Source organism: Aptenodytes forsteri, unplaced genomic scaffold (assembly GCF_000699145.1).
Source record: "Aptenodytes forsteri isolate BGI_AS27 unplaced genomic scaffold, ASM69914v1 Scaffold211, whole genome shotgun sequence".
In the NCBI taxonomy this organism is placed as follows: Eukaryota; Metazoa; Chordata; class Aves; order Sphenisciformes; family Spheniscidae; genus Aptenodytes; species Aptenodytes forsteri.
In genome coordinates this window covers 434,008-453,366 of record NW_008795246.1, presented here as the reverse complement: position 1 = coordinate 453,366, position 19,359 = coordinate 434,008, and the positions used below count along the sequence as shown (strand labels likewise).

At 45.5% G+C, this 19,359-nt stretch overlaps 1 protein-coding gene across 1 annotated transcript in view; it reads left to right on the top strand.

Annotated features, from left to right (window-relative positions):
* Positions 1–43: 43 nt before the first annotated feature.
* SNX30 (sorting nexin family member 30) overlaps positions 44–19,359 on the top strand; it is a 46,485-nt gene continuing 27,169 nt past the window's right edge. Inside the window, exon 1 of the mRNA XM_009278778.2 lies at positions 44–154. Within this exon, the coding sequence (XP_009277053.2) occupies positions 59–154 (96 nt within the window). The 5' untranslated portion in view covers positions 44–58. The remainder of the gene's footprint in view (positions 155–19,359) is intronic.

Genomic DNA, 19,359 nt, shown 5'->3' with positions numbered 1-19,359 from the left:
CGGCGCGGCGGGCGCCCCCAAGCCTCTCCCGTCCTCCGGGCCCAAGTCGCTGCGGGAGATGCCGCATCCCCTGGCCACGTCCAGCAGCGAGGAGATGGGGCCGGCGCTCACCCCCAGCCCCGACCTGCTCCTGCCCCGCAGCGTCGCCGACAAGGTACGGCCCCCGGGGAAGGGGAGCGCGGCATTCGGGGGGGTCTCCGCTTTTGAAGCGGAGCGCGGAGAGGAGGGAGAAGGGCTGCGTGTCTCCCCACCACATCCCCTTCCCCGGCTGCATCCCTGGCTGCCCGTAGGGAAATGAAACCCTGTACGCTGCTGACATCCGTTGCAAGAGCCCGGGGCTGCTCGGGGAGGAAGAAGGCAGCCGGTGTGGGGGCTGCAGGCATCGTGTCTCTCTGTGCGAAGGACCAGCTGGGACACCTGTGCTCCCGCTCTCACCGGAGTGGGTGCGAGAGGCAAGATTTTGCTGATCGTATCTTCCTGTGGCTCATACCCTCTACAGATGGGTCTGAACAGGAATTGCTGCAACTCCCTCGCTGCCTCCTTCCTGTAGTCCTCATGGCGAAGGCTTGGAGCTGCCGTTGTTTCCTTATCACCGAGCTTGCCATCAGCTTGTCTGTGATTGTCCCTTCCAGAGCTGAGCTCCTGCTCGCTTCTTCCCAGCAGTGTAATATGGAAAGGATGCTGTTGCAGGAGTATCTGTGCCTGCTTTCCCTTCCCTAGCTCTGGCATGTGTCCGCAGGACACTAGCCAGCTTTGTAAAGTGCTTTGCCTATGTGTGGGCCTTGGATGTGATAATTCCTGAATGTGAAAGCAGTAGTGGCAGCACAGAGCTGCTGATAACGTTAACTACTCTTGCAAGGACTTAGTATCTCTCTGGGCAGACTTCCTGGAATGTGTTAAGATAGGATTTCCCGGGAGCAGAGGTTGCAAGGGGTGAGATCGGTTTGAAACTTTATAATAAGCAGTTCTGGGCCAGCTGGTGTGCGTACAAAGTGTTACAGAGCTGCTGGTGGCAAGAGGTGCTTGCTATGGCTGTTGTCCTGGGGAGCGTGGGGCTGCTTCTGGGCAGGATGGATCTGGGAGCCTCCAGAAGCCTTGGGGCTGCCAGCAGTGTCTGATCCGATACACTCCCATGCTCTAGGGGAATGAGTCAAGGTAGTCTGGCCTCTTCCATGTGTCACCTTCTGCTGCCGTGTAACTGTACTGTACAGATTCAGCACTTGTTCCTGCCCATGTAAGGAGCCCTCTCCTTGAACGTTTGCCTGCTGTGGCTCAAGTGAGAAGCCAGGCTTACCTTCCCTCTGGGAACATATGCCTTCATCTAAGAAACTTGTCAAAGAGTTGATGGCCCTCTGAGAGAAGAGGGTATGTGTGTAAGGTGGGAGTAGGGATTGTGGAGTTTTTTGTCTATGGCCAATTGGATTTACTCACGTAACTAGGTTGCTGTCTGACCAGCCTGTAGCAATAGGAGTTGGCAGCTGCCTTCATGGGTCTTCTGGCAGCTCAGGAGTGCAGCGGTGGTACTGTACTCACTCTGTTAGCACTGTCCATCCACACTGCTCCGTAGCTGGTGAGAAGCTCTGTTCTGAGGAGTAGCAGCTCACACCCTCAGCTGTATTAAAGAGCTTTTTTGCTTTTGGAGTGCAAGCAAGCTCCTCTCTGCTTTACTGCTTTCAGGTGTCTGAGAAATGTATCAGCATCCCTGATAACCTAGGAGCAGAAATACTTCTCTAGCCTCAGGCCGTGTCAGTTAACTCCTCCTCAGTAGGAAGATTCTTGCCCAGTTTTCCCACCAGCAACACAGGTGAAGCCCATCTTCCAGTACCTGTATGTAGTACTGTCCTGTTCTAGGCACTTGGCAGCACAGAAATAGTCTAAAGGGGAGAGCAAAAAGGGGCTGAGGTAAGTGATTTTTAGACTCAAGAGCAGTTCTGTGGTTGACCTGGAAATGGCACTAGGGTAGTAAGCCTTGCAGAAAAAAAGGATTTCCAGTAGGAAGAGAGCAGCATTCTTTTTTTCCTTCTAGCTGAATTAGCAGAAAAAGCCAAGCGTCTGATCCTCCTGATGGTAGGAGTCCAACAGCTCTGCTGTGTGAGGGATGTCCCTTCTTCTGCTTAATACCTTCTGCACTAGCAAGAAAAAAAGGAGTTGACTTCCTTCCCACCTCAGGAAAAACTTCAGCGAACAAACAGGTGTTCCTAACTTTAAGGCAATAATAAACTTCAACTGCTTGCACTGTGTATTGAGTAGTCTAGACAGCGAGTATGGTAAGTGCAGGTAAACAGGTAAAACTGCATTTTAGGTGGTTAGTATGTCTCTTGGTCTTAATTTCTGGTGGTGGGTCATTAGTCTCTTGAAAGGCTGGCTCACTAATCAACTAATAATGTGTGGATAGCTCCAATAGTTGGGTAACAGAGGGAGGTCAGTAGTCAGGTCTGACTCAGGCTTAAAGCTCTGCAACTGTTCTTTATTGATTCTTGAATAGGAGCTGTGCTTGTCTGCTCTCTTGGCCTTTCCAAGGGCCTTTCTGGAGAGTCTGGTGGAGATTGGCACTGCAGGAGAAGTTTGGGTTGAAGTCTCCTGCTTCAAAGTGGCTCTGAGTCAGTAAGCTTCTGTAAGGACCACTGTCCATAACCAGGCCTGTACTAGGACATCCCTCTGGCTGAGGGATAGTAGCAATGGCTGCCCCATCACCATGGACTGGATAACTTGCTGCTTCTGTGTTCTTCTTACCTGCTCTGAGCAAATGCTTCCTAAACACTGCTGCAAGATAAAAGTACCTAAGACTGAAATCCTCTGAGGGGAGAAAGTGCAGAAGTAAGGGAAGCTGCCTGCCCATAAAGCAGTGGTTCAATTTCCACTGCTACAGATGTGCAGCCTGAAGTGGTTGAACCTCTGCCATCACTGCTTTGCATTCTTTAAAGCATGCTTTCCTTGTTTTTTTGGGGCTGCTGAGTAAGAACACTACTTTATCCTGAGTCAGAGGAACCTGGAGGACAGGAACGCTGTCTGCGTGTCTCCTGTTGGTTTTTGATTCAAACATGGGAATAATGTAGTAGCTTAGACCCTGTCTAACTTTGAAGTCTCATAAACCTTTGGTTGCTGTTTGAGAACAGTGGCTAATGCTACTAGAGCAGTAGGTGACCAGAAAGGGAAGGAGAACCTTCTGTGCTGTTCTCTGTAGCTTCCGTGGTTCTGAGGCCCTCTACGTAGACTAGTCTCAAGTTTTCTGAATCTTATGAAGAGGGCCGCAGAGCTTTCATTGTCTGAAATAACATCTTCATCCTGACTTGCAGGAGGGAGCTGTTTTAAGAGCCAGGAAACCTTGACTTCTGAGCAGCATCTAACCTTTTAAATGAAATGGACATTTCTGGCTAAGTACTTGGCTTTTGCAGTGATTCTGCAGCAAACATGGAACACTTGTGTTGTAGATTCTTGTCTCTGAAGCATTTCTGTATTGGCCAGATCTTCTGTAAAGATCTTTCTGTTCCCCTCAAGTCTAATTGCATAAAACATTGTTTATCTTGATTCCTGACCACCATCAGCTTTATTGAGCTTATTCTCCCTTTACCCTTGCTAGCCTCCAAATAAGGAGACAGCTAAAGCTGAACCTAAGCAGTACTGACCCTTTTTTTTTTCTTGACATCAGGTGAGAGGGAAATGTGCAGGAGGAAACAATCCCTCAGGATGCATGGCAGGGTCCATTGCAGACTTAGCTGTAAAACTGAGTTCTTGCTCTCTTACAGAGCTCTTAGATCTCAATTAGCTTGCATGCCTTCCGCTTTTCAGAGCGGATCCTCTGCAGAGGAAGGTAAGACAAACGGTGAAGTGTCAGTGTGGATTTCTCTCCTTTTTTTCCTTTAAAAAAAAAAAAGGAAGTTCTGCTTGCATGTGACTACGTGACTCCAGTTCACTAGTTTGTCACTTTCGATAGCAAATCTGCTCTGTGCACTAGGACAAACACTTCGACGCTGAGGAGAAAAGGCATTATTAATGGGTTACTGGCTTCGGAGCAGAGGAGAGAAGTAGATGGTATTCTGCTGTGTGATTGTATCCAAATGGCTGTAGAAGTATGATGAGACTCAGGATGCAGCCCCACTGAGGCTGTGCAGATTTAATAGTGTGCTGCTAAGTGTTGGAAGTGCCAGGCTGTGCAGAATTAGATAGAAAGTGTTCTGCGTGGCTTACTCCTGCTGTCCTCTAGCTGTGGTCTTTGTAGTCCCTCTAGACTTGTGTTGTGAGAGTGTCTTCCTAATAGGGTGATGTTGGTTGTTCTTGCTGTGGTGTGCCTTGATGGCACAGACTGGCAGCTGTCTGATAGGGTCCTGACTCCCAGTACTGGTTTCTTGCCTGTCACTCCAAAAGCTGTAATATCCCACCTGTCCTAGGGCTCAGACTCCCTTGTTCTCTTTAAGACATCTCTGACTACCTGATACTGTACTTCTGGCCAGCTACCTATAACCTGTTCAGCTTTTCTTCTTTGAAGATGCCCATGACTTGTATTTGGCTCTGTTAACACCAGAGAGCTGAAGTGAGCTTCAAGGCTATTTTACAGGTAGCATATCAAGCAGAGCTGATGTGGAATACCAGGCTTGCAATGAATGCATAGCTTGAATTTGCTAATTCATGGAGAGGGACGTTAAAACTCCTATTGCAAACTTCTGGTTACTAACTGAAAACTATTACTGACGTGTGAGCCCTTGCTCATCTGCTTCCAAGCTACCACCCTGGTGAACCCTAGGCCTGTATTAGCACCCGATCAAGTATAAATACTTGGTGTGTTTGCTGGAGCATTCTTACTTAACACTCATATTCTGGAAGGGAGCCTGGCAGCTCTCCAACAAAAAATATACTGAGAGTCTGGAGCTCTACTTCCAGCCTCCTTGGTTGCTAGTTTAATTATTGCTCTTAAACTTCATCCACCCACAGATGAAACCAGTTTGCAGTATAATCTGAAAGCTTAAAATAGATCTGCCTGAGCTTCTACAAACCTCTTCCTTCTCTGACTAAATGAGAACTGTTAGACCAGCACTATGTATTGTTCTTAAAGCAAGCTGGATGTAAATTCTCAGTCTTGGGAGAGAGTGAGGACTACAGAAAGTTAGGAACTGAAGTTGGTGAACTCGTGAAACAATGTCAGTATGGATGAGTTGATCTCAGTTCCAATCTACAGGAACACAAACTGGCAATCACAGAGAAGTTGAGGCTGGAAGGCACCTCTGGATATCTTCTAGTCCAGTCCAATCCCTCAGAGCAGAGTGAGCTAGAGCAGGCTGCCCAGGACACTGAAGTTGGTTTTTGAATATCCCTCTGGGCAACCTGTTCCTGCATCCCGTCACCCTCAAAGTAAAATTTCTTTCTCACGTTTAAGTGAAACTTCCAATATTTCCATTTGTGCCCATTGTCTCTCATTGTGTTGTTGGATCCACTGAAAAGAGTCTGTCACCACCTCCTGTACACCTTCCCATCAGGTATTTATCCATATTGGTAAGATCCCCTGAGCATTCTCCTCTCCAGGCTGTTGGCCCTCTTTGCCATGAGGCATATTGTTGGCTCATGGTCAACTTTTCCACCAGGATCTGTTGTGTGTGGCAGGGTTTTTTTGTGGGTGTGTGGTTTTTTTTTTCTTTCCTTCTGCCAAGCTGCTTTTCAACCAGTAAGCCCCCAGCACATATTACTACAAGGGGTTATTCCTGCCAGGTGCAGGACTTTGCATTTCCTCATGTTGAATTTCATGAGGTACCTGTCAGCCCATTTCTCCAGCCTGTTGAGGTCCCTCTGAATGGCAGCACAACTATCTGACGTATCAAGCACTCCACCTAGTTCTGTACCCTCAGCACACTTGCTGAGGTGTACCCTGTCCCATCATTTAGGTCATTAATGAAGGTGTTAAACAGTGGTGGCCCTATTACTGTCTGCTGGTGTACTCCACTAATGACTGCCCTCCAGTTGGAATTTGTGGGATCCCAACCATTTAGGCCCAGCAGTTCAGACAGTTTTCAGTCCACTTTGCTGTATATCTGCCTGGCTTGTACCTTACCAGCTTGTCTAGGAGGATGTTACGGGAGACAGTGTTGAAAGCCCTCTTAAAGTTGAGATAAACCACATTAAAGCTCTCTTCTTGTACACCGGGCCAGTCATATCTTCATAGCAGGTGTTGGGTTGGTTAAGCATGACTTCCCTTAAATCCATGCTGACTTCTCCCCACCGTGTCCTTTGTGTGTTTGGAAATGGTTTCCAATATTTGCTCGATCACCTTTCCAGGGATTGAAGTGAGGCTGACTGGCCTGTAGTTCCCTGTATCTGCCTTCTTGAAGACAGGAGTAACACTCGGTTTCTTCCAGTCCTCAGGAACTTCCCCTCATCAGCATAATAAGGACAAGATAATTGAAAGTGGCATCATCCAGCTCCCTCAGCACTTGTGGGTCCATCTCATCATGGGCTTATGTCTGTCCAGTTTGTTGAAATACTAACCTAACCTGATCCTCCCCCACTGATGGTGAGTTTGCCTTGTTCCAGATTTTCCCACTCGGCTCAGGGGCCTGGAATTCCTGAAGGCTGGTCATCTCAAAGATTGAGGCAAAGAAAGTACTGGGTACCTTGGCCTTATCTGTGTCCTTTGTCATCAGATCCTCTGCCCCATCAGGACTGCATTTTCCTTGTTCTTCGTTTTGCTGCTGATGTACCTGTAGAAGCCTCTCTTGTTGCTGTTCTCATCCTTTGCCAGATTCAGCTCCATCCCACTAAACCCATCCCTGCATGCTCAGACAGCGTATCTATGTTCCTCCTGGGTCAACTGTGCCTGCTGCTGCCTTTTTTTATGCTTCCTTTTTATATTTGAGTTTAGTCAGGAGCTCCATGTTCTTGCATGCAGGTCTCCAGCCATCTTTGCTTGATTTCCTACTCATTGGGATGGACCAGTTTTGGGGCTGGAGAGGTGTTCTTTGAAAAATCAACTAGTTCTCCTGGATGCCTCTTCAGGGCCATGTGCCTTCTTCCTAGGAGATCCCTGAAGAGGGCCAAAGTCTGCTCCCTGGAAGTCTGGGATTGTGATCCTGCTCTTTGCTTAGCTCCCTCCTCTCAGGATCCTGAACTCCACCAGCTCATGTCTACTGTGGCCAAGGCAGCCCCCGACCTTCACGTCCCTGACCAATTCTTCCTTCTTTGTAAGACTAAAGTTTAGCAAAGCATCTACCCTTGTCAGCTTATCAATCACCCGTGTCAGGCAGTTGCCATCAGTGCACTTCAGAAACCTTCTAAACTGATGTTACCTCTGCTGTGTTGTCCCTCCAGCAAGTATCGTTGTGATTCAAGTTACCCATAAGGACCTGTGAACGTGAGGCTTCTTCCAGTAAATCCCTGTCCTTGTCTGCAGAAGAAGTGCTTGAAGGACACAGGAATGTTGTTTTCCATCTAGGACAATAGGATTGCTAGTTGGGTTGAACTGTCTCCTAACTGTTTCAGAATTCACCTATTTATGAAGCTGTCTTGGCTTTTGGGAAATCCTGTGGTTCTCTTCCTGCCGTCACTGAACTGAATGGGGAGGTTACGTTGCATAGTAGGTATATGTTAAATCGCTGAACCATGGTTCTTACACCAGGAAGCTTTTAGGTACAAGCACTTGTCTGCCACATGTTTCATAAATGGACCATCAGCTCTCAAAGGCTGAGCTTAGTCATCTTGTCTAAAGGAACTGCTGTCTCTTCTCCTGTCGCACTGTGTGCGTGTGTGCACGCGCGTGCATCAGGCAGCTCTTTTCTAGTCTCCTAGTTAAAAGAACTGACTTAAACCTAGCATGGCTTTCAGCTTGTCATCAGTGCTCTATCCACAGCCAAGCTGCTGGCTGAATCCAGTTTCCCGTCTTTCATAATGGTGGTAACCAGAACTGCTTTCTCTAGCTATTTCATCTCTCAAACTCATGATATCACTTGGATAGGTTAATACCATGGTATCTTACTGAAAAGATTGAGTCCTCGTCTCCTTTTTGCTTGCAGTCACTCTGGGGGTTTGATGGTGTAGAAGCACATACAACAATGCATTGGTGTGCTTGCTTACAGTTGCCTTCACTTACAGAAACAGGATTTTATTGCTAAGGGTGCTTTAATGATATCTTACAATGTAGGTGCTGTAGTACTGTCGTAAAACTATACTCGGTGATCTTTTTATGACCCACAACTTCCCAGTACAGTGAGTTTCTCTGGAATTGGCAATTCCTATCTCTTCTGAACAAGATGAAGGATAGCTAACACTTAACTTGGGACAAACACTTGCAGCAACATAACTGTCTTAGTACCGTTACGTTTTTTAATCTTTCCATCTGGTAAAACTGAATATAGCTTCTACTGTATAACAGTATTATTACTTTGTGGTTTTTATTTCAACTTAATGGAGGGAGGGGTATACTTGAGGTTGAACTCACTGTTGCACAGCTTTCATAATCTTTTCAACAGGATTGCTTCATACTTAATGAGACAAAGTATTGAAAACAGATATTCAAAATGTACGTAGAGGAACTTGGTTCTTCAGCTGGGTTTCAGCAGGGTCAGTCTTGGCAATAACTTGTCAGCCATGGTGGAAAAAGTTGTGCTTGGTGGCCGGAAAGAATCCTCTGGGCTGCCTGTGCTGGAACGCCTCAAACCTACCCGAGTTGCTGGATGCTGTCGGAGCTCCTTCATGGGGAGAAGGGGATAGCCAGGTTGATTAAGAAGCTCTCTTTTTACAGCTGTGTGGGCACATCATTCTTCTATCGGTGCCTCAGGGGTTTGTGATAAGCCTCAGGCAGCATGTCCCTGTAATTAATGATGGGAGGGGCAAAGGATAAAGTCTGAGGCTTTCTTATTGACACACTGTCATCTGGGACACATCAGTTCCTAGATTAACCTGCAAACTATTGTACTGGTGTCTTCTAGCATTGTGGACTACTCTTGTGGTATCTCATACAGATTGTCTGGCTGTCACACTAGCCAGTCTCTTACTTATCTGAGTGGAGAGGCTGGTTTCTGTAAAGTAGGTCAGGAAGCAAGACAGGAGCTCTTATGGTGCAGTGAGACTTAACTCAGTACTGCTACATGAAAATCTGCCTGCAACACCTAAACTGCATCTTTGAGATTGTAACTTGCATGTGCTTCAGTCTGCAGACGGACAATACACCAATTAAAAATGGTGTGTGGTCCTGTGTATTTCTCAGAAGTAACTTCACTGAAGCTTGTTCCCTGCTGACCTTGAGCAAGAGCTTAAATGCTGAGCGGTACCCACTCTTTAAGCTGTGGCTGACTTGACTGCCTGAGCCCAGGTTGCATTGCAGCTGAGACTCCAAGCTCTTGTGGCTGGGGAAAACTACTCCCATCACTAGGATGAAATGGGGCAGAAAGCTCCAAATTCCACCTTGGAGGTGGTGGCAACTGCAACCCTGAGGTAAAAGCTGAGGGAATTTACTCTTAGTAAATTATTGAAAAACTGTGGGGAACGTGTTTCTCGTCCAGTTACTAAGGGCATAAACTGACAGCAAGGTGGCTACTAGCAATACTCCAATGACCAACTGAAGATGGAAAACAAATCCAGTGAGCTGCAACTCTTTAATGAGTTAGCATTCCCAATGCCAGTCCAACTTAAATGTTTTATTGACAGATGAATTTATGGGACATGTTTTATTTTCTAAATTGGGTGGGGCGGGGGCGGAAAGAGGTGTTGCCTTCAGCTGTAGGTGATGATGTAATGCCAAAACTGTTGATTCTTAACCAAATATTTCACAGAAATCATGCAGTATCTGTCTGAATAAGCGTAGATGACAGGAGTTAGTGGAACTAGCTGAAATTGTTCTGATAATAAAGGCAATAATCCAAAATTCATACAACAGGCAAGGAAAGAGCTCAGCCAAGAGCTGTATTTAGAGTGGTTGTCAAAGCATAAATTCCTTTGGAGAACATCACTGTCTTAAAGCCACATTCAGAGCTTCTACACTGCTTGTTCTATGAAGCAATAAGCAGTAGGTGAGAAGTTACTCTGGAAGTGAAAGTGGTGGTGTCTCTAACCCCAGAACATGGGCTTCTGCTGGACTCAGGTTTGTGGTTTTATGTATCTTAGGTTGAAGAGAACCACACTAGCATGTGGGAGGAAAGACGTCACAAAAATGCGTAGTACTCTGCTCTCCAGGAGAATGAACAAAGTGTAAATAGCAACTGGCTTTACTTGATTCCAGATGATACCCTCAAATGAAGGAGTGCAGACCCTACTGTGAGGATGACAACCTCTCTACCTGTCTTGGAAAATAATAGTTGCAGTGGTCTGTAGTGTTATTAGTGGCTTGGCTTCCAGCTTACATGGTTTACAGCACTGAACCACATGCTTTAATCCTGATTCTTATTCTTAGTCTGCGCTCTAACCTGGAGCTGAATTTAAGTCTGGAGGGAATTAAAAAAAAAAAGCTCTTTTAAACCACCCTAATGCTGCATATCTGATGAGAGTAGCTAGTAGCCTCTCAAAGCCAAAATACTAGCAAGGGGTGAAGCTTCTCTCTGTCACATCTACCAAGAAAGCTGTTACTACACTGGTTCAATGCCCTGTCCTCATGGGAAAGTGTTGCCTTACGCTGCTTGAATGGAACTTGCTATATCCTTCTGAAGGGCCTCTTGGGGTATTAAAACCCCCCTATCTTAAAGTCTGTCTGCATAGTTGGCCTCGCTTTTCCAGTGAGCTTGAATGACGTGATGTGTTCCTTGAAAGGAATATGCTGCAGTGCAGGTGTTGCTCAAGGGCAGAGAAGCCTCTTCCCCCTCAGTGCTGCAGATGGTGTTAGCAACAGCTACTTTCACTAGCTCAGTGGTGAAAGCGCTGACATGTGGGTATGTAAGTGATAGACTACCCCAGACAACACTCAAACTTATCTGGGTAGAACCGGCACCTTTGCTGTAGCTCTTTAGATGCTAGTATAAGGCAAATTGTGAGTGGAAATCTTGTGTACTGCCAAGACGAAGCTGTGTTTTTGGATTGTTGCCAAGAAAATCCCTGGAAAATTTTAATTAATACCATTTATTGCCAGTGATCAGCTTGGCCTCTTCAGGATTTGTATGCTGACTTTCAGTGTGCTGACTAGCTTGCTCCTGGATCAGTATACTTCATCTGAAGCCATCTGTGCCAAATACCTGTATGTGCCACAGTGGCTGTCAGGAGCCTAGGCCACTAGGCTAGGCCATGTACATAAAGGATGTTTCTATAAATTAATTAGTCTGTAGACCTCATGCCTTGTTTCTTCCCTCCATCGGTCTCTATAGATAGTTTTCATACTGTGAGGAAACACTGCATGACTGCTTTTCCTCGCTTGCTCTCATTAAAGCAGGGAGTGAAGCGGTCATACTGTGTGGGGTTTTTTTTGGTTTTTTATTTTTTTTTCTTCCAAGAGATAGGCACTTTGTCTTTCTGCTGGAAAATGTCTTGTTTATGACCAAACATGATGAAGGGCTATCCCTTAAATTGCACCTGCATAAACTAACTCGAGCTCCTCCAAGAGCACACTCCTCCAGCTCTTCCAGGGTTTGAGATGAAAACATGAGTTCTCCCCTCTGAATATCTCTGCCTCCTTTATTTGCACAGTGATGTCTCGTCAGTCTGACTTGCTCTCATGAAACCTCCACTGATATTGTGTGGGGAAATGCTAATGCAACGCAACTCATCTAAAACAGTGAGCATGGGGAAACCCACATCGTAGTGCAATATGGAAGTGTATTCTTGCTTGTTTGAACAAAGTATTCATCAGGATACTACAGTGCTTTCCAGCCCTTTATCATCTCTTTCCTTCCTGTTTCTTCTCTCTGCTTCTCCCCAATCCTTTGCATCTGTTCATATTTAAAAAATATTACTGTTTGCTCTGAAAAACATCTCAGCCAAATTGGCACTTTGGTGACGCTGGATACCTAGATAACTGATGCAGCTAAACCTACTTCTAGAGCATGAACGGGAAAAAACTGCTGCACGGTATGTCTGCAGAGCATTAACACAAAGCCGTATGTCTCTAGGAGAAAGCAGTTTAGTTTGGACAAGCTTAACAAACTGTTCCATCTGTAATCAGATATAAATCTGGCTTCTTGGATTGGGAATGACTCCTAGTCAGACACTGGATTCAAGTTTTCCTGCTCGTGGTCTGAATCCTGCCTGCTGCTTTGCTGTTTAGAAGGTCAGAGCTCAGGTTCTGAAAATGAAACTTTAAACAAAACACTGGATGTGTTAGGCTTGTTCACTAACAAGGTGCTCTTTAGCATATCAAAATGGGTTATGATGTTCCTGCGCACACAGCTGCAGAACCCTTCTGATAATAATTCAAGTCCTATAACGAACATTATTCTTGAAACAAACTCCTTGCAGGTGGACGTGGAACTTAGCAGAGATAGAGGAGAGTAACTGGAGACTTGACTCAAAGGGTCTGCATTTTTTGAAATGTTTCCGAAGACATCTAGCTTCTGCCATTTGTGGAGATCTTTGAGCTCTGAAGATAGGGTGGAGTTGGTGCCTGTTGCCTTCTACTGAGAACTGTAGACGGAAGAAAGAACCTTTAGCTCTGCTAAAGGATGCAAATCCAAGTCTGCCCAAATGTTAAACTCTTGCTTTCCTTTGGGTCACAAGCACTTTTCTACTACTTTCTACAGCTTAAACATAACTGAACTAATCTTGCTGGACAGTTGCCAGACTGGCTTTTTGCTTAGGAAGATAGATAAAAGCTTTCTGTGAGGACTCTAGTGCTTTGTAAACAGATGTAGAAGCTAACCTTGGATCTGGGGCTGTTTCTTCCAAGACAGCAGGTCATCCTGTGGATGTGTTAAAATACATCTTTGCATTTAAAATACCTTGCCTCAGTAAGGGAGCTGTAAGATGTGGCAAGCATCCAGTTACTCCTCGCACTTTCCTTCCTGTTCAAAGGATATGGGGAAGTACATGTCAGATTAGTGAGAGTTAATAAGACAAAAGTATGTCTTATCCCTTTACATTTTGCCTAATTAATGTCTGCTCCGAAAAACAACCCATTTTATCTGCCAAATGCCTGGCCCCCAAAGCCTTTTGGCCTTTTGTGCACAAAGTGGCACAGTAACATGGTTTATTACTAATATTGAAGGACTTGTCTTAACTGCTGTAAAACATCTGTGAGATGCCACTCATGATCCTCATTTTTAGAGTGCAACGTGAATCACATTTAGCTTTAGTGTGATAGTGCACAGTACCCCTTCCAGACTAGGAAAAGAGGCCACCCTCTTAAGGACTCTGTGAGAAGACAGACATATAGCCAGACTATATGAACAGATGGTCTGATGTGGTACTTGACACCTTCCTGTGACACCCCCCTTTACCCCGTGCACAGGAAGGCTGAAACTGAGCCATGTTGTAGCTGAGTCCCTGAAGGCTTCAGCAACAGAGGTAGGAGATAGCTTATTGCTCTTGTTGAAGATGCTGTTTGCAGGAAACGCTTCTATGCCCACATTCTTGCTCTGGTTAGCTTAAATGTGATGACTTATGGGAAAACAAACCACAAAGTAAAATAATCCATCCTATAAGACTTGGCTGTTAGCCTCAGGAAAGAGGTGGGAGTCCCATGACCTGCATTAGAAGGCTTGGAAAGTGCTTATGTCAATCATGTAATGTCTCTGTGAAGCTTATTCCAGTGTTTCTCTGTCCAGCCAAAGTGCAAAGAAACACTGTTCCAAGCATGATACCTTTATAAGCAAGAATGCTCCCAGGTCTTGAGTGGTACCAAACTGCATGCCGTTACAATCAGCTGCTGCATCTGAAAGTCTTATTTTTTCAGGGATACTGAGGAGTCTGTCTCCAGGCAACTCTGACCTATAGAGCAGAAACACTAATTCGAGTGATGAACTCCAGAACAAAGTCATCAGACTCACGGCTTGGCAGCATGCTGTACTCTGACACCTATTTAAAATATCCTGAGAGCAAATTGATCCTGTCTTTGTCTAGTGGCTTTTCGGTTAGATGGGCAGAATACCAGTGGTACTGCTGGTACTGTAGAGGTGAGGCTTGGACCAGATGTGGTATGCATGCCCCATTAGAGTTAGGGGCTTTCTGCCCAACGCTGCAGGGCCCACAGACTTGCTGCATAATACTCTCCAGGGCTAGGAAGTAAAAGTCTGGGCTTGTGTCCTCAACACCCAGCACTGTCCCTCCTCTGCTGACACATTTCCAGGTAAGAGCAAGAAGAATTGCTTCTGATTTGAGCTTAGTCTGTATTGCTCTTAAAATAGCCTCAGCCTTGCAGTCTGATTCTAGATGATTAATATAGCGGAAAACACTGACCTCTTCTGAGGGTATAATCTTGTTCCTTGTGCGTACACCTAAACATACTGTACTCTCCTGCCCGTTACTGGAGAAGGATGTCAGGAGCTGGTGTAACCACTTACCCTTTCCCAGGAGGATAGGTCCAGCCTTAGAAGTTGATTCTCACAGTCCTTGTCAAACTACATCTTTGCACTGTCTTGTTTGTGGATCAATGTAGAAATGTGGTACTTCCTCCAGGGAATGAATAGGGTTTTTGGAGTTTAACTGTGGGGTTTTTGTTAGTTCTTTTTAAACCTTGTAGAGGAAGACTGCCACCTTATCCTCCCTTCCCTACTGTGTCCAGAGCATTCTCCCTTCTCTGCAGTCTGGATCCCCACTTTGGTCCCTCTTGCCTTAAAGTAGCTGCCCAAAGACAAGTGCAAGAGGAGGGGACATGCCGTACCTCATATCTGCCTCAGATATGTGTGGGGAAACAAAGGTGACCTGTAGTAAACAAAATATGATGCTGATGCCTGGTAGAGAATGAAACTGAACATATATAAAGGGGAAGCAAATGCCTTTTCTTCCCTTGTTCTGTATCTGAAGAGAAGTTTAGGTATATGTCTGTGGCTGGTATTGGATAATAGTCTTGTGCAGGCTGAGATTTCACTATACAGATGCTCAGTGAGATCTCCTAATAGGATACTCTGCTGTCAGTGACAGATGAACCGATCTAGATGGACTGGAGGATGGAAAGGTGCTTTCTCTTTCTACACAGAGCTGATCTGTACAGGCCAGTGGCAGAGAATGTATAAACAAAAAATACCTGCTTTCAAAACTTGCTGGGATGACACAAGTAGTGCTATGAACAGGTCTGTGAAAGCCAAGTTAATGCAAGCTTTTATAGTGTTCTTGGAAGTGTTTACATCTAAACCAGCACCAGTCACCAGCAGCAATTCTGCTATGGCTTATTGTCGTGTACTGAAGGTATGAAGGTAAGACTGTTGCAGAAACCAACTGCAATCGTTGTGTGGAATTGTTGTCCCCTTGACATGACTGTGTCTGTGGTTGTGTCCCTCTGGGAAATGGATAGCAAAAAGCAACGGAACGCCTTGAAACACAAGGAGAAAGGTGCAGCACTCTGAATTTCAGAAGCGAAGCAGTGAGGCTCTAGGAGTAGTACAGGCCTGGCTGTAAGGTCCCCGAGTTAGGCAGGGATATTTGGGGTTAGGTGCATCACTTGCCTCTAAACAGCAACGTTTCTAAATGTCTCTTACTGTCATCTGATACTTGTTGAATGAGAGCAATGTGCTTGCAACATCAGGTGGTTTCAGGCTAACCCTTTCCAGGGATGAGCTTATCTGTGCTTGGAAGACCTAGCTGAACTACCTCTTCCACTTTCTGCATGGACTACTGCTTAGATAGCAAAGCTATCAGGTTATGCTGTACACTTGCTAAGGCAGGATAGGTGAAAACTAACATTCAGTTTGTAGAAGCTGCAGTATTGACTAGCTGCACTTAACTCAGCAGGACTGCATGATCTTCACTTGACAATAAGCCAATGCCGAAACCAGGACAGCCAATACCTACAGAATTTTAGACCCTTTTTTAGCCTTCAGGGGTTGAATCCTGGATGCTTTCTGGTGTGTACTAATCCACTGGGGGGAGGCTGCCATCCAGAAGACTGAATACCAAGCTCCTGAGGTTTTCCTTTATGTGGATCCAAGCTGCCCTGTAAATCCAGAGTCTTGGAAAATCTCCTGGGAGGATGAAGGAGGGAGAAGATGACATCAGCTGGAAACTTCCCAACTCATTTTGCATCTCACATGCAGACTTCAAGTTTAGAAAATTCAGCTGAATTTTAAACTTGGATGAAGTGAACTTCTTGATAGATTTAGTATCTGTTTCTGGGCAGGCTAACTAGTCAAGGTGTTTGGACTGCATAATACAACAAAAGAATGTGAAGCTGCTTCCTTACCAGATAGCAGCCTGCATAGTTGGCAGGGGTAATGCATTTCCAACACAGGCAGTTAGTTCCCACTTGTCCTGCACTATAGGAAACCAAACATGTGCTGCTAGAGTCATCTAATCTCATGTACCCCTAAATTTGGGTGTCTTGAGGAGTCCTACAAACTCCATAGGAATGCATGAAGAGTCTGCCTGTAGGTGGCTGTACAACTGGGCACAAAAGACTGTAGTTAACCAGTAGATCATGAACCTGAAGGTCTGAATGTTGTACTATTTCTGCTATAGGTTGTGATCCAGGCCTAGCTAGACCTTCACCTGACCTGCTTCAGCAGGTGACAAAGCTATGAGACAGGCCTGAGGAGGTGAGGGACAGAGGCTAAGAATCTTTGCTCTTTACTTTAGAAAAAGCTTTGAAACTTGAGGAAGTCTTCATGGATACTCTCTAAGACTTGAAAAATGTCTTGACAGAACCTGCCCTCCATTCCATCTGCCTGGCTGCTGGAAGCAGCCTCCCCTCCTCCCTGCTGTGGGACTGCTCAGCTTCATGGCAGGCTGACTGTACTGTGAGTAACAGGTGCTGTGACGAAAAGGCTTTTTTTTTTTTCTGTGAAGAGCTTTGTGAGCAGTAGGTACCTGCTGGGACTTGGACTGTGCTGATCTCTGATAATGCAGATAGGTACTTAAAACAGTGGATGAGCAGCTACTTGGTGCACCAAAGGTGAAGCTGATGCATGAGTCCCTGGCACTGAAGTCAGACTCTTGTATTAATTGTTTTATATAACATAGTCAGTATTTCAAATGTTTGTGGGTATGATAACTACATCGACAGGTAGAAATGCAGAGGGCTGTAGATCTCCTTTCCTGCTAGGCTCTGCGGACATACTCCTCTTTCTGTGGTAAAAGCAGACTAGGACAGATGATGCAGTCTTGCTTCCCCAACTGCAAAAAATCCTCCCAAGTCCCATGGAAGAAAGCCAGTGCCAATTAACATGTCGAGGAGGTGCTCTGCTGAAAGGATTACAGCCTGAGACAACTTAGATTGCTAGGCCATCTGCTGTGATACTTCAAAGCCTACCTCTTTCTAGCAATAGCATAAGACTTCAGCAAACTGATCCAGCCTACTGTTAAATGAAGGGTCAGCAGTCATAAGCATTGTTCCTTCTGCGGTTAGCTAGGAGGCTCCACCCACTAAGAAGGACAAATAGTTAGCTTCTAACTTGGCCTTCAGCTACTGAAAACTAGCCAAGTAGCAGGGCATGATGCCAGCTGTGACTGCCGGGGGAGGGCTCTGCCATCACAGATGAGGCAGTATAGCACAGTAGTACTTCCAGTGTACACATCCTCTGTCCTTTTCCACACCCCCTCCCCAGCTAGCAGCCCTCCTGCTCCTAACCAGAGTTGGTCTAGAAGCTTTACTTGATCTAGATCTGGGTGTTTCATCCAAGGCTCAATCAGGTAAAACTATCACAGTCTTTATTTTAAGACCTGAGACATTCCACAGGACCCATGACTGCAAGAACACACTCCAGTAGACTGCAGTGGATTCCAGCCTTCACAAACCTCTGCCCTGCTTAAAAAGTGCAAGACATGCTAGTACGATATTGTTCTTTCCCAACAGAATTGGTGAGGAAAGTCGCTAGCTTCATGCAAGTGGCTGCAAGCTCCATCTTTGGTCCTTCCTCCAGTTGTTCCGACACCTGATGCAGAGTTTTCATATTTTAAGCCGATTCCATCATGTTCTTTAAGCTCTCTTTCGGAAGAGTTTTGTTACAAGCTTTTGAGATCTCCTGCGCAACCAGGCTTAAGCTGTTTCTGAAGTTAATTCATTTCCATACTGGAAGCTTAGAATTTGACTGGCTGCAGTTCTGGCACAACTTGTCTTATACTAATGCTTATTGCACATGTGCAATGAAGAGCTGTCTTTTCCTTTTGGAAACAGGAACAGATTTGTCTACAGCTACTGCAGTGTCCCAGGGTTTGCTGCGCTCTTTACTCTGCTCAGCCAAATTCTCCTGTCTAGCTGAACTGCAAATTTTCTGAAGCTATCTCCTGTTGCTAATCTTATCCTGTCTTCTGCTTATTCTGTTTGTGTAACTCCAGCAGAACTCCTTATCTGCTGAGCTATTGTAGCATTGCTTCTTCCTGTTGTACACGCTCCTGCTATGTTGAGTCTGAGCCAGATGTTTGTGTAGTTCAAGCTGCCTACCTTATGTATGAGCTGGCAAGCTGTGCCATGATTATCCTGCTCTTTTGCCCTCTTAAGAGAGCGTTTGAGTGCCTACCTTCCAATACTTGCTCACTTGCCAGTTAAATCTGAAATCTTTCATCTGTTGGCAACCACTTCTGAGCATTAGCTGGGAGAATGCATCTAACCTCTCTGTTAGTAGACAATAGTTTAGATCACCCCTTTCCCAAAAAGTCTAGGCTAAAGTATTATCCTCCCTATTTCAGAAGGCAGTCCTCAAGGTGAAGAGCAGCACTACCATGGTTCTAAAGGGCTGCAACAGGCAGAGAGCTGTCTGTAAAATCCCAGTACTCCCATGATGGGTTTGTGACAGACTGGTAGGAACTTAGCCCTGTTTTTGGCCGTTGTCAAAGGCAGACCTTCGTAAGTAGCTTTAACTTGAAGCTCTCACCTGTAATTCTGAACTCTTGAACAAAGGAGGACTTCTTTTGAAGACAGGGGCTACCAGCTGGAACATAAACCACAATTGTGTAAGGAATACTCATGGACAAAGAGGATCTTACCCAAACAGGATTGCTTTGTTAAGGTTACATGTTTCATTTAGCCACTTAAAGACTGTGTGAAGCTGGGGGTAAGCAGTAATTCTACAACAATTCTAGTTAATGTGCTGCTTAGCTGTAGTGATGTTTCTCTGTCTAGCAACCGGAGGAACCTTTGTCCTTACAAGGGAAACACTCTGAGTAAATCTATTCTTGTGCTACTAGTCCAAACAAACAAACAAGAAGCCTCCTCTCTTCTCTGAAAAGAAGAGCCATGGATGTTTCGGACTTTCTAATACTGTTGTCAGATGTTCCTACATATTGCACAACTTGTCACATGTTGTCAGCTCCCTCTGCTACAAAACCAGAGCAGGGAGCACGTGTGAAGTTGCTGTGATATTTATGCAAAGTGCA